The sequence below is a fragment of the Podarcis muralis genome, chromosome 15, assembly GCF_964188315.1.
Source record: "Podarcis muralis chromosome 15, rPodMur119.hap1.1, whole genome shotgun sequence".
In the NCBI taxonomy this organism is placed as follows: Eukaryota; Metazoa; Chordata; class Lepidosauria; order Squamata; family Lacertidae; genus Podarcis; species Podarcis muralis.
Window position 1 is genome coordinate 12,493,833 of NC_135669.1, and position 15,164 is coordinate 12,508,996.

A 15,164-nucleotide genomic window follows, 5' to 3' on the forward strand; every position below is an offset into this window, starting at 1 on the left:
GACTTACTGTTGAGTAGAGAAACATGGGATTACACGCAGGTCTGTAATCTTATGCATCCTTACCTGGGGTTAAGATAAGGAGTATGCCAAGCGCACAGGATTACATGGTAAATTGGGCATTTTAGCCTTATCTTAGAACAGTGGTAGCCAAACTTAACCCTCCAGCTGTTTTGGGACTACAACTCCCATCATCCCTAGCTAACAGGACCAGTGGTCAGGGATGATGGGAACTGTAGTCCCCAAACAGCTGGAGGGCCAAGTTTGGCCACCAGTGTCTTAGAAAAACAGTGCTGGAGAGTACCCAAATGCCGTATCACCTTGTTTTGTTGGGAAATGATGGAGATGGCGGGATGCACAAAGATCTAGACCAGCCTTCCACTTCCTGATGCCCTCCAATTGTTTTGGACTCCCAGCTCCCAATATATTTGACCATTGGCCATGTTGGTTGGAGCTGGTGTCCAACTTCTAGAGACCACCAGGTTGGGCAAGCAAGGCTAATTAGACAAGCAGGCGCAATGAGTTCCTTTTAGCACTGGGCAACCAGAACACAGAACTCATGCAGCAAAAACTGCTCTCACTGTGGTTTCAAAAAAAGAAAAGAAAAGAAAAGCAGGGAGAAGGCACATGCACAAAACCGACCAAGGAGCTCCAACCCTTAGTCATCCCAGCATGCAGCAGTGTTAATGAGATGAAATGAATACTTACGGAATGGGCCAACTGGACCAAAGAGAACATATGAAAAAAAACAAAAAAATAAAAAAGCATGAGATGAGTTGGATCAAATTAATCTGGCATGAATGTTTAAAGCGTCAACAAGTAGGGAGACCCAGAATTAGAGTGCAAGGCTAACCAAAGGCCAAATCTGAGCCGATCTCTTTGCCAAAGCGATATGAAGTACAGATGTACTCCGTGGCATGCTACAACCACAGATTTCCCTCCCTTTAGAGACATGCCAAAGCTGGAGAAGCCTCTGCTAATGCTATAAAGTCTTCTTGTTTGGACTGAGCTTTAGTGACCAGAGTTAATACTGGGAGAGGAGATGGATGTTTAGTTTAGATTTTATTCTTCTGCGGTTTGCCAGAGACTTCACTGAGATTTTTATTACAGATAAAATTCAATTTCATGCTATGGGCTTTTATAGAAGGGTGGTCTGTTTTGAACCTTTGGGACAGATCAGAGGTAAAATGCAAAAACTGAGTATGTTAAGTAAGGAAATAATGTGGCTCTAGGACACATTAATAAGCAGCTGTGCATCTTCTTAAACCCTGGCTGGGAATTAGCAGAGAATGCAAGGAACTGCAGGACCCGCAGCCAAGATGTTGCTATTGTACCTTATAGGTGAAACAAATTACAGTTACAATGTGTGTTCCTGTGGCCATTGATCTCAAGAGCATGAAGCAAACCGAGAAACCCATCAGGGCCAAACTTTGGGACAGAAGTCTAGGGCACAGCTAGTTCCAGAGAATGGCAAGCCTGGACATTTGCTGGAGGTCTAAGACCCCTTTAACCGTGTTACCATTTCCACTTTGCCAAGAAGATCTGATGCCACCTACGAGGGCTCTCAATTGGCACATCCTGCCTCTTCCCTGTTAACAGGGCCCACTGAGGGCCCACTCAATCCTAGAGACGGCATTGGGCCCTGCTCAGCAGATATGAACAGGAAGCTCCCCCAATGCTTCAGGAAGTGATGAGTGGTGGGGAGGGCTCCCAGAAGACTATTCAGCCCAGAGCTGAACCTTACCTTACTATGAAAACAGTGATGCACTAAGCACACCTGGGATATTTATCGGTGGAGATTTGCCATGCACTCTCAGGAGCAAGGGGTAGGCTTGGTCCCACTAGAATGGTCTTTCTAAGAACTACTTCTAATTTACTTCAGTAAGAAGCATCTGATGGGATAAGGAAAGAGGTATGCTCTGGGAGTGAGGGCCAAATTTGCCCCATTTCCCGGTTAATCCCACTTTCCAGGGGAGAGAACAGGAATGCTTTCCCCCTTCGACACTTTGCAGGTTGCAGCTCAGTTTCCCCTCTGCCTAGAAACACACGGTGTCTTATTCTGTCCTTTATTTTATTCCCATCCCACTGCCAAGAGACCCATCAGTTTATAGGTCTATATGTGCTACAGCACACAATTGACTTGCATCGAGCTGCAGTTAGAAGGAACGTTTTTACAGGATGTGATTTGCAAAATTCAGAAGAAGAGGAAGCCTGGTTTAGTAAAGTTGGATGGGTTTTGTCCAATGTTTCTCTGTTGTTCCATGTGCTATCCCTCCGTTCTGTGTTCCAGCCTGCCTGCATTCCAGTTTAACTTGGAAACATTTCTGCAATTCATTTTGGAATTGTCGCATGTGACATTGGCCTCAGTTTTCAGCTGATGTCTCCATTTTACAGCACATAAACATCATGCACACTGAGCAATCACTGCACAAAAGGGAATCCTGATATGATCATACCATTCTTTTTGTGTGGTGCTGCAATTAATGTATCTACGCGCTTGTGTGCATCAAAAACCTATCATTGGTGGGTGGCAGAGAGATGGCCAACTGAAAACTGAGACCAACTGTGAATGTTTAGTAATGTGAATAAAACAGTCCTGGAAATCCAGAACAGGAGAACGACAGGTTGTCCTTTGGGAGCACTGCTCCATGGAGAAGATCAGACAATTCAGAATGTGAAGGGAACTTCAGGTGGACAGAATTATGTAAGTAGACTGTAATAAAATGACATAGATAATCAGAAGGTGGTTCAACCAGTTTGAAACAAGGTGTTTCAATTAATAACTTTTTCAGTGACATTGTTCTGGGTAGTCGGGGGAGAAATGAATCAGAGCTCTGGAAGGATGGCAGTCACCATTTTGCTTTTCTCAGAATGATGGGTTTTCAGGTGCACATTGAGAAATTCAAAATGGCGCCACCATTAAAAAATGGCTGCCTTCTGTGCACTTAGGCCTACCGTTATAGCAGACAGCAACTGGGTATTGATAGAAAAATGCACACTTTTAGAGCAGTGACTGAAGCAGGCTTGTTAAAAATGCAACCTTTTTAAAAACCGAAAATACTGGTGGAAACATATCCTACATTTATATTTCTTTCCTTGCTCTCTTTTAAAAACCCCCAAAATGCCTTGCAAAAATGTGAAGTTGCTTTATTTGAAAGCAAACCCAAAAAGAAAAGAAAAAGAAGCCTGAGTTAGCGTGGAAGCAGAAATTGAAAGTGCAATTCTATGTGTGTCTACCCAGAGAAAACTCCACGGAGCTCAGAGGGCCTTACTTCAGGTAAAAATGTGCTGATGAAGTGGAAAAACGAATCACTGAAAAACAAAGAGGTGAGGGGCAATGTGCAAAACCACTTCTCCTTGAATTATTGGGTGAACTTTTGCCGAATCAATGTTTCCCGACAGCCTGTGCCCCTGAGTCGTGATTAGTTGACTCTGTTTGCATTAGTTTTTGCTGCTGGATTTGGTGCTACTGAGCTACATACAGCAGCTGCCCTGGCAATGTGAGCTCAGTGGACATGTGTTTTTACCCTTCCCCAACACTCCACAATGCCCCCTCTTCAGCAACAAACATCTTCAGCCAATTGAGACATACTCACCGTGGACGCTAAGGGAGCCCGAGGCCTCCGATTTGCCCACGCTATTCTCTGCCACGCAGGTGTAAGTGCCCTCATCCTCTGCACTCACCCGGCTGATGCGCAGAGTGTTGTCATTCTGGACCTCCGATCTTGGAATTAAAGGAAAGAAGCAAAAGAATGGAAGAGTTGTCACGTCACCGAAGCCCAGTTCTAACTGAAGTGGAAAACTTGTGTCTCAGCTGTACCAAAATGCCAGGGGGAAACTGGGTGTTGGTCCAGCCATGTACACAGAAAGTCAGGACAAAGGGATTTAGTCTAGCCTTGCATGCAGACAGCTAGCATGTCAATTTGGCTTAGCCTTGCGCACATAAAGCTAGCGTATCAGTTTAGCTGTCAGGATGCTGTCAGCGGCTCCCAGCTGGTTGCCCAGGAAAGACAGGGAAAACTTTCTTATTTTCTTTTTTTATTTCAATCTTTACAGAGAGAGCCTCTAGAACCCAGCCTCTTGGATAATGGCGTTGTCCCGAGTGAATCTCCACCCACCGTCTCTCCCTCTTCCTCATTCTCATCGTCTCCTCTACAGGTGCTGCTACCTGCCCTCTGTCTTGGAGATCTTTGCTCTCCTACTTTCAAGACTCGCCAGGTTCTGGGAGAGAGGGGGTCTGGAATGCTTTCTAATGACAACGTGTCAGTTGTTCTGGCTCTGCCATGATTTCTCAGCTTTTCCCCTCATCTGCCTCTGAGCTGCTACCTCCTTCAAACTCCTGTTGTAAATCTATACCAGGCATAGGCAAACTCCGGCCCTCCAGATGTTTGGGACTACAATTCCCATCATCCCTGGCCACTGGTCTGTTAGCTAGAGATGATGGGAATTGTAGTCCCAAACATCTGGAGGGCCGAAGTTTGCCTATGCCTGATCTATACTGTCTTCCTCTTCCTTCTCCCTGGAAGGGTCAGGATGGGGGAGGCAGTCTCCACCATTCCTCCTCTGCCCAGTCTCTGACATTAGCCTAGCCTTGCTCACAGAAAGCTAGCATGTCAAGAAGAATTTTAGCCTAGCCTTGCGCACAGAAAGCTAGCATGTCAAGAAGGGTTTTAGCCTAACCTTTCCCCTGACACTCCAAATTGCTATGTGTAAGGAAGTGGCTGCTATACTTTTATTCCATCCTGTCATCTAAACCCCCATGTACAGTCTGAACTGCGCTTGAAGTCTGTTTCTGTTTCTTTGGTCAAGAAAGTCAACGCACACACCCTCCACTCACATGTGCTTTTAAAGATGGAGCAAGACAAGCTCACTCGCAAGACTCTTGTTGTGCCTTGTAAGTCTGTTGAGTACGCTGACGCAAACTGCATCAGTGAGGATGTGCGTGATCACAGTGACGGGAGGGTGCACTGCACCCTAGGTGACCAGGCTGTGCCTTCTCCTTCTGCCTCTAGTTCCTCTCGCCCCCCACCCCCTTAGCTGTTGACTGGTGCCTTTTACAGATTCTGTTGATGTGTTCTTTTCCCCAGTGGGGGCTTCCTCAGTTGGGGCAGCCATATCCTGGGAGAAAGTAGGTACCTGCCTCTTCCAGCTTCTGATCCCCAGTCTCAGCCCTCCCCACTCCCAATATCACCCCCCTGTTCTTCTTCTTCCTAGTCCATCTCAGCCTGCCAATCCACTTCTGAGCCCAGTGACCCCTCACGACTCAAGACACAAACAGGAATGATAGCCATCCAAGGTAATGTGTGTACCTCCTGTATTTTAAATTGGTTCTCCCCCCCACCCATTATGTTTTTCCTGTAATATTACTGGTGTTAGTTGCCCTGAGCCTGGCTCTGGCTGGGGAGGGTGGGTATAAATAAAATTATTATTATTATTATTATTATTATTATTATTATTATTATTATTATTAGAGTTAGGCTCAGCTGGATGTGGGGTCACAACTTTTGAGTGCCATTTGCATACAAACCATGTGCCCCACCACTGAACAATGGCTTCTCTCAAGCCAAAAGCCAGTGTGGTGCGGTGACCAGAGAGTTGGAGCACGACCTGGGAGACCCGGGTTCAAATCTCCACTTAGCCATTAAGTTCACTGGGTGATCTGGGGCCGGTCGCTTGTCTCTCAGCCTAACCTACCTCACAGGGTTGCTGTGACAGATACATTGGGGCAGTGTTTGTGGTATAGTGGTTGGACCTGGGAGATGCGGGTTCAAATCTCCACTCAGCCATGAAGTTCACTAGGTGACCTGGGGCCAGTCGCTTGTCTCTCAGTCTAACCTACCTCACAGGGTCGTTGTAATGTTAAAATAAGGAAGGGGGAAAGCATGCATGCCACCCTGAGCACTTTGGAGGGAAAGAGAGATATAAATGTAGTATTAGATATGGATAAATAAATACAACTCCACATGCCACATTCTGTATGCTATGGGTTCCTCTCTGTGACAATCGGCAACAACTAATATACAGACTTTTTTTCCTTTTTCTTAACTGCAAGTGTTCACTGGAACTGGAAACACTAAACCCACAAGATAATCCTTCCTAAATAGCCACATTCCCCAGGAACTATCAACTGAATTGAAAAAAGAGCTCTCCTCTTCATGTTCTATGCCACATTAACCATATTAACAATCTTAAGCGAATTTTTAGGGTCAGTGGTGCAGGCAACCTAATCTCTCTCCTCGCCAAATGGGAGCATCTTCTCTATCAGAACCCTTGTCTAAAAAAAAGAAAGAAAGAAAGCGCTTCATTTTCACATTGATACATTTGGGGGCGGGGAGGAGGAAGAGAGATAAAGATGGCTCTCTCTTTAATTGCACAGCACCTTGTGCAATCGCCTGCGCTAATAGGCATTGTCAGGCTCATTGTCCGGGGAATTAAACAGAATAGCTCATCGCCAACCAAGACGAGGGTATCCAAAACAGTGTTGTGGTTTACCCTTTTGGAAGTGCGAAGAAGTGACCTTTCGTCGGCTCCGTGGTGAAGCAGATCCGGCCCTCAATCTCTTCCTAGCCATTACTGCTATTGCCAGCAATTTCCATAGCTCTTTTCAAGTGCAAGGTGGCTGACAGACCTTGTTCTAGAGATGGGGAATGGCACTGAGAGATGCTGGGTGGCCCCAGGCCATTGGGTCAGTGTGTGGCAAAGGAACAGCCCAGCCCAAACTTGCAGTCTACTATCTCCCACCAGGATTGCAAGTTACCCGCCTGCCCATCCTGCAAGCCCCGAAGGTGAAAAGGCGCCACTTACCTCCCTCGAGGAAGCTCCCCTTCCTCCTTACGCCACCGGGATGTGGGCACAGGGTCCCCCTGCACTTCGCAGTGGAAATTCACGGTGTCCTCAGCAAGCACCACTTGGTTAATGGGCCTCTTGATGAACGTGGGTCGCTCTGTCAGGACACAGGCAGGAAATGGTGTTTGAGGAAAAGGACCAGAACAGAGGCAAACCTACCACTGCTGACCTGCACAAGGTCTACCAGCGCTGAAGTCTGCCATTCAGCTAGGCCAGTCTTTGCATTGTGGGAAATGACCATGATGGTTCCTAGCTGCCTCTGGAGTGCTGTTGCTGTTCCTGCCCACTGTTCTTGCAGTCAGCAGGCCGTGGTCCGCGAGTATTTCCACATAGAGGGTGCCCTCTCGGATAGTAGTTCATGAGATGGTTCAGGGGCGCTCATCTCAATGTTCTCCCCTGGGCGGTCTCCACCCATTAAAGCGTCCCCATCTACCTGGGAATGAACTCTGTTTGATGTGGTAGGTTCTGGATTCTGGGCTCGTATGGTTCTTAATTGTAAACTATATACCCGTCAGCAATTTCTAGATCAACTCTGTATCCCCAAATGGAAACCAGAGTTGGAGGTCATACATTTTCTATTACTGGGGAATGATCAGGAGCTCAGCAAGTTAGTGGCTAAATATCTCTATTTGGTTTTTGTTGTCAAAATACACTGCAGATGTCTGATCTCGCTGGAGACCTAGAGATGTGACCATAGACTGCTCTGCCTCCTTTCTTTTAGCAAATGTTTTGTGCCACTGGGGAAGTGGTAATTCTGTATTGATTTGTTTTGGATGTGATGCCAATGAAGACAGGAGTGCCTGGCGTGCTCTGGTCCATGGGGTCACGAAGAGTCGGACACAACTAAACAACTGAACAACATCAACAACAATGTGATGCCAATAAAAGGTTTGATGATGATGATGATGATGATGATATTCCTGCCCTGGGGACCCCCACCAACATAAGAGGCCCCTTTGCACGGGGTCCCCTGGAGGTGGTCCTGGCTTAATAGACAACTTTAGACACTTCTGTATTCTAATCATCAAAAAGCCCACAGGATGCCCCTTGGCACCAAGAAGGGCGCACAGAATTGCAATATCAGGTTAAGACAGGACTCGCTCAGATAGAAGATATTTCCTGCCACAGAAACACTGAAGATGGATAGCACTGTACTTGAGTTACCCCAAAGCAGCAGTGTCCGCAAAGCAACATAACTTGCCTTGCAACCAAAAATAGCCAGCTGCAATGCTGTAGAAAACTTTCAAAACCAAACAACAAATTGTGGGATGGCTGCATTCCAGCCTGTGATATGGGCTTTCTGATACAAGACTACTTTTCATGGGAAAATGCTCAGTTTGCATGGGAAATTTTTTTGATTCCCTAGAGACTGATCTAATTTAGCATGTTCATTTTATTTGTGTTCAGTAAACAAAGCAACAAACTTGATACTATCATGCTTGTGTAATATTGTTGTTTGCAATTGGTGTCCATTCATTGTTAGTAACGACCTTATGAAACTGAAGGTTTTCCACAGAAAAATAAAAAAACTGAGAAATGTTCAGCCCTTCATCACTGATTCCAGTAGTAACGAGCAATTGGGTAGAATCCAGCCTGCTCACATTTTCTTTATATTTCCAGAGGACCAGAGACTTGTTTTTTGTTTTTGCTTTTTTTAAAAAGTAAAATTGAATAGTCAAGCAAGAGGTCTGGGCTTTGAGTAAAGGCATTTGCAGACTCATTTTCAATGGAAGAAAATGCTCTCCAGATTTCCCCAGATACTAATGGTCTTGTTAGATACTAAAATTCATGTTTAATTGCTGTTTTAGGGGTTGTTTATAAAAGTCTGGAACGGATTAATCCGTTTTGCATTACTTTTTATGGGAAAGCACACCTTGGTTTTAGAATGCTTTGGTTTCGGAACGAACTTCCAGAATGGATTAAGTTTGAGAACCAAGGTACCACTGTAAATCTATTTTTTTAAAAAATAATTAAAAAAAAATAAATAAATAAAGGGGGGAAAGTTAACCATTCTGCTCTCATTCTCACACCCCTCCCTGGCTGCTTCCAAGCAATAGAAAAAAACTCACAGGGGAACTTATCACAGATCTTTCCTTGTGGATTTCCCCCTTCCTTTTTGACCCTGAGAACTCCACTTTCCCTTTCCCTCTCCGTCCGATTCCCGTCTCCCCTGCCAGATTCCTGCTCCTACGTACCGAAAACCACCAGCTCTGCGGGCTCGCTGTCCCGTTCTCCAACCATGTTGGTGGCCACGCAGATGTACATGCCAGCATCACTCTTCCTCGTGTTGGACATCATCAGCTTCCCACCTCGGATCTAGAGCAGAGGGGCCAAAAAGAAATCCTGCTTAGAGACAGCCGCACAAACGAGCTTCCCAGGCCAATGTATTGGTGGGGCAGCCCCTGGGAAACTTCCTCTTGCAGAGAACTTCACTGATAATGATGATAACAACAACAACAACAACAACAACAACTTATTGGTACCCCACCCATCCGGCTGAGTTTCCCTACTCTGTGCAGCATTCCAACAAAGATTAAAAATATATTAAAATGTCACACATTAAAAACTTCCCTGAACAAGGCTGCCTTCAGATGTCTTCTAAATGTCAGGTAGTTGTTCTTCTCTTTGACATCTGGTAGGAGGGCGTTCTACAGGGCGGGTGCCACTACCAAGAAGGCCCTCTGCCTGGTTCCCTGTAGCTTTGCTTCTCACAGTGAGGGAACTGCCAGAAGGCCCTCTGCGCTGGACCTCAGTGTCCGGGCTGAACAATGGGGATGGAGACGCTCCTTCAGGTATACTGGGCTGAGATTGTTTAGGGCTTTAAAGGTCAGCACCAACACTTTGAATTGTGCTCGGAAACATACTGGGAGCCAAGGTAGGTCTTTCAAGACTGGTGTTATGTGGTCTTGGCGGCCGCTCCCAGTCACCAGTCTAGCTGCCACATTCTGGATTAGTTGTAGTTTCCGGGTCACCTTCAAAGGTAGCCCTACATACAGCGCATTGCAGTAGTCCAAGCTGGAGATAACTAGAGCATGCTCCACTCTGGTGAGACAGTCCATGGGTAGGTAGCGTCTCAGCCTGCGCATCAGATGGAGCTGGTAGACAGCAGCCCTGGATACAGAACTGACCTGCACCTCCATGGACAGCTGCGAGTCCAAAATGACTCCTAGGCTACGCACCTGGTCCTTCAGGGGCACAGTTACCCCATTCAGGACCAGGGATCCCTCCACACCAGCCCGCCCCCTGTTCCCCAAAAACAGTACTTCTCTCTTGTCAGGATTCAACCTCAATCTATTAGCCGCCATCCATCCTCCATAATGAGGGATACGCCTCCCCGGAAATTTACCGGAGTGTGTGCCTCTGGAACTCCCTGCCCAAAGATTTCAGGCACACACCTTTGCCATACGGTTTGTTTGCTAAAGGCTTCCTTTTAAGTAAGCGAGCCCACACATCCAATTTCATTATGTATATCAGGTGAGAGAACTGGGGATTTTTTAGCCCACGGTCCATAATATCTCTTTCTGGGAGAACCTTCTGAGAGCCACATCAAGTGGTAGACAGGGCCGGAGTCAAACGTCGCTGGAGAGTAACAAATGTCAATGCTACCTTTGCACAGTAGGTTGGTTTCTACGCACCTGTCTCAATCCTCCATCCAGGTAATCCAGAGGCATCATCAGAGCTCAAGGACACATTCCAGCCAGGCAAAAACACTTAGGGCGGGAATCAAGGCCAGTGAGTGGAGCATGCTGGGAATAAATCTGAGGGCCAGAAAGTGAAGACTGGAGGGCCAAATTTGGCCCTTGGGCCTGAGGGTTCCCACCCCGATGTACACTTAATTTAAGCATTAATCAAAATGGAAGTAACAATGGCTGGTTTCACTTACATTTTGATAAATGCTTAGGTTAACTTGCTTTTAACGTTTGATTTTAAGAAATGTGTTTTAGTGGACATTTTATATTCTGTTTAAACCGCTTAGAGGTTTAGGGGTGATGAAGCAGCATATAAATCCTGCTAAATGAATAAAAACGGAGTGACCTTCTCTGGGGAGAACCAACTGAGATCGCACATTTTCCTGCAAGAGTATTTCAGACCTCAGTGGAATTTTAGGCAATACTCCATCAACGCTCAAGGCTACCTGCTTGCTCCTCCTAACCATGCATCCAGTTCTACTATGTCCTGTCCAGGATGTTTTGCCTGTCATGGCCTAAGCTCAGTGCTATATGCCTTGCAGGCAGAAGGTCCAAGCTCCTAGCATCTCCAGTTGAAAAGATCAGGTAGCAGGTGGTTGGAGAGACCGTAGCATCAGCGGTAGAACAAAAGCTTTGAAGGTAAAGGTAAAGGTAAAGGGACCCCTGACCATTAGGTCCAGTCGTGGCCGACTCTGGGGTTGCGGCGCTCATCTCGCTTTACTGGCCAAGGGAGCCAGCGTACAGCTTCCGGGTCACGTGGCCAGCATAACTAAGCTGCTTCTGGTGAACCAGAGCAGCGCACGGAAATGCCATTTACCTTCCCGTCGGAGCGGTACCTATTTATCTACTTGCACTTGATGTGCTTTTGAACTGCTAGGTTGGCAGGAGCAGGGACCGAGCAACGGGAGCTCACCCCAACGCAGGGATTCAAATGGCCAACCTTCTGATCGGCAAGTCCTAGGCTCTGTGGTTTAATCCACAGCACCACCTGTCTCTCCAGGTATAAATGGGAAAGACTTCTATCTGAAACCTTGCATTGCTGCTGACAGTCAGTGTAGACAATGTGGAGTTAGATGGGCCAATTATTATTATGCAGATTCCTATGTTTCCTCCAAGGTTCTCAGCCTTGAACAGAACGGCAAAACCCACAGAAATTATTTAGGTTGAAAGGAGGTACAGGGCTGCCTTTTTCAAGGGGGGCTTCCCTCAGTCTCACCGTAATGCGCTCATCCTTATCGCTGATGCGGATGTTGTTCTTTTTCCAGGAAATGGTGGGCTCCGGGTGTCCTCTGGGTGGGATGCATTCCATCACAGCTGGCTCGCCCGCTGCCACCACCACATCGCTGGGAGCTTGGCGGAAGTCATCTCGCAAGACTGCAAGGAAGAGAGAAGAGTTTGAGGGTCCCCTTAAGGGGAAATAACAAAAACAGGATGAGGCATCGCAGAGACACTTGCAGATTTCCTTTCTTCCTTGGTTGTTCCACCACCACATTTTAAAAAGCGCCTGTTCACACTTGGAATTAATTCTCTGTTGTACACAAGGGTTCTCACGGGCTCCTTTATACCCCAGGAGAAAAGCTCTCTGTGTGTGCATGCACATGCACACTAAATCAGATGCAGACAAAACAAATTCAGATCTTCTTGCTGGAGGCATCAATCCTTGCCGTTTGCACAGCAACAGGAGAATCACACAGAAATAACGTGACAAGCTGCTGAGACTTAAGACCAAGGCTGGAGTCTTAGAAGGCTTGGTGAAGCTTGATTGGTCCTTGGAATGCTAAATGCTGCAGCATAAATGGCTCCCATGAGGAGCACAGTTCAGCCAATGATGAAACAACTCCAGATAAACCACGAAAGACCAAGCGGTAGCCTTGTCAGCCATAGCTGAAAGGGCTCCCATTGGCCATGCATTGGCGCTTTACTTCCTGTGTCACAAGGACTATATTCTGCTATAAGCCTTGCTGACTGAACCGGGTTCCTCAAGGGTACCTGTAGTGCCACACGTAGCCCTGTCAGCTGACCATTCTGTCAGCTGATTCCACAGACCAATCACACTTCACCAAAGACACTGGCTGCAACAGACATGGGGTTTATTGTGTTAGTGTTACTGGTTACGGCGTTGGCTCTTCTGCCCCAATTTCTAATATTCTTTTTACTCCGAAGCATCCCTCTCCCCCTGGTTCACATGCTGTGTTTCTCCCAGCCATCATGTGCACCAAGAAACAGCTTGAAGGGAAGGAGGAAAGAACCTTGGCAGTGGCAGCATGAAGAAGCCTGAAAGGACTGCAGTGCCGGATAATGATGGTAAAGCAGAATATGGGCATCTCAGCCAGAGACCAAAACCGGCACATTTTCAATCTAGGAGAAAACTCCTAAGATCAGGGTCACTACGATTCTCAGGTTTACAATCCCAGGTGATCCCCCAAATCGAGAACCATTAGCAAAGCCTTCCCTGTGGATACAAGACTCCCTACCTGTTTGCAATAACTGACCCCACTATTTTACACACAGGGCAGGACAGTGGTATTTTTTTGCTGTCCTTCAGCTCATTTCTTCTCTCGTATTTGGCCCTGGCTTTCAGGGCAGCAGGAACTTGCAACTCCTACGCAGGAAACAACGCCCAGCCTGCCACCTGCTCCCTCTGCTACTCGGCCCCGATAGGGCCAGCCCTGCCATATGGTCTGGAGGGATGCGCTAAGATTCCTGGGCAAGACACCTCACTTTTGCCAAGTGCAGTACGCCAACTTCCTATGCCAGCAGGCGTCATCTCTTGGGACACGGGTTCCAAACGGACGCAAGGCTGCGGTAAATAGCATCCTCTCCAGTGCAGAGTTGCCTGCCGAACTAGTCAACAGTTGGTGCCACGGATGCAGATTATAAAAGCTTCAGACCCAAAGGAGCATCAAGAGAAAGGGTTGTAGCAAAGCACAGCCTTTGCAAAAACAAGGTCAAGGTTCGATCCACAGCAACTCCAAATAGGGAGAGGGAAGACTCCTGTTTCAATATCTATGGAGCTGCTGCCTGTCAGTGTAAAGCATACTGAGGAAGAAGGACCTATAGTTTGACTTGGTATAAGGCAGCTTCTCATGCTCCATGTTCGAATCCATTTGTGGCGTTTGCCTTCTAGGATGGGTCATAAGGAAAGGATTAAAATGGGTGTGATGTGATTGGCCAGTGAGAATGCAAGGGGGGAGTAAAAGTTAGAGTGGGAGGTTTTGAGAGTCAATTCAGTTGAGGTTTGGGAGTTGAAGAAGGAAGAGGGAGGTTTAGGTGTGGGTTGCTAGAGTTGTATTGTGAGAGAGTGAGAGGAATTGTTAGGTGGAGTCAGATAGATAGCTAGAATAATCAGTTTGGAGTTGTTAGGAACTAAGAATAAGAAACTGACAAGAGAAAAATTAACTGAAACCATAAGCTTGTTCCTGCATTTAAAAATAAACTTGATTATTTGTTTATGTTAACAACTGACTGGACTCCGTGTGTCCCCGTGAGATATGGGGTGGTGGCAGCGAAAAAAGCAATCGCAGTGGCAGCACAGGGTCAATAGACCATCAAACGTCTGGGGGCCCTGTGTGTGATCGCCACACCATCCTATCCTTTTCACCTCAGTGTTATAGCCAAAACTCTGAAGTGCACCAGTGAACCTACGGATAGCTGAGACCGGTGTCATGTGATCCGTGCACTGGGTCCATTTCAACAACTGCACTGCCGAATTTTGAATCAGTCAATGTTCTCTGAGCACTTTTCAAAGGTAGCCCCACTGGGCCACTGTAACCCTGATGTTAAAATGGCATGGTTCACTGTAACAAGACTGGACCCCCGAATGTTTTGGACGCACAATGCATAGAATTACTGTCTATATTTCTGAATTCACCCTGTTTGTTGGCCACAAGGACACAGATTGCGGGACTGGAAACGAGAGGTGGGTGTGCTGCCTCTGGCTCAAGCTGGCTTGCAGCGTTTGAAATTCCCCAGGTGCCAGACACATTTTGCACCTGGCTTTCGGCCACTTACGATCAAGTGAAGATGCCCAGGTGCCAGGATGGCGCCTAACGTCTCCACCACCTGGAGGTGCATGCCTGGGCATCCTTGGATCTTGACTGTTTTCACACACTAGCAACACTTCCTGTAGGATTCTATCCATGATATTTTATCTGCACAATCAGAATGAATTTCAGGAACCAAAAAGTGGTACTGAATAATGGCAACAAGGCATTCTGTTTTGCTGATGGTAATCCTGGTTTAAGGAACCATTTGGTACCCAACTTGCATATCTGAGTTTCTAACATTGTTAACTTGGCAAAGAACAGAATTACTCCCCAAAGTAGCTCAATTTCCAAATCTATTGAAATATCCTTAACTCTTCCTAGGGGGAAATTTTCAAAGCACTCCTTGTGCAAAAAAACAGAGTGGTTTCTCTGTTGCTTTACATAAGGAAGTGCTTTGAAGAGTTGGACATAGTAAACTGAGGTGACCCTCTGTGGAATACCTTGGGGCCAGGACACCTTGTTCCCTCTGTCTCCCCAGTAGCAGTACCCCCAGAAGCAGCTCATCTGTGCAGGACTAAGCTGGAAAATCTTCTCCGGCTCAGGTTTCAATCAGAGCTGCAGAAGAATTCAGGAGCTTCCAATGTTC

At 46.7% G+C, this 15,164-nt stretch overlaps 1 protein-coding gene across 11 annotated transcripts in view; it reads right to left on the reverse strand.

Moving 5' to 3' along the window:
* Positions 1-15,164, reverse strand: part of ROBO3 (roundabout guidance receptor 3) — a 417,871-nt gene that overhangs the window by 64,737 nt on the left and 337,970 nt on the right. For 6 of the 11 annotated variants that reach the window (XM_077919499.1, XM_028708796.2, XM_028708793.2 and 3 more), the window contains 5 exons: positions 11,749-11,906; positions 9,039-9,159; positions 6,802-6,940; positions 3,594-3,721; positions 706-717 (listed from right to left, as the gene is read on the reverse strand). In XM_077919499.1, the coding sequence (XP_077775625.1) occupies positions 706-717; positions 3,594-3,721; positions 6,802-6,940; positions 9,039-9,159; positions 11,749-11,906 (558 nt within the window). The remainder of the gene's footprint in view (positions 1-705; positions 718-3,593; positions 3,722-6,801; positions 6,941-9,038; positions 9,160-11,748; positions 11,907-15,164) is intronic. The other 5 variants (XM_077919498.1, XM_077919501.1, XM_077919497.1 and 2 more) reach the window with 1 other exon arrangement.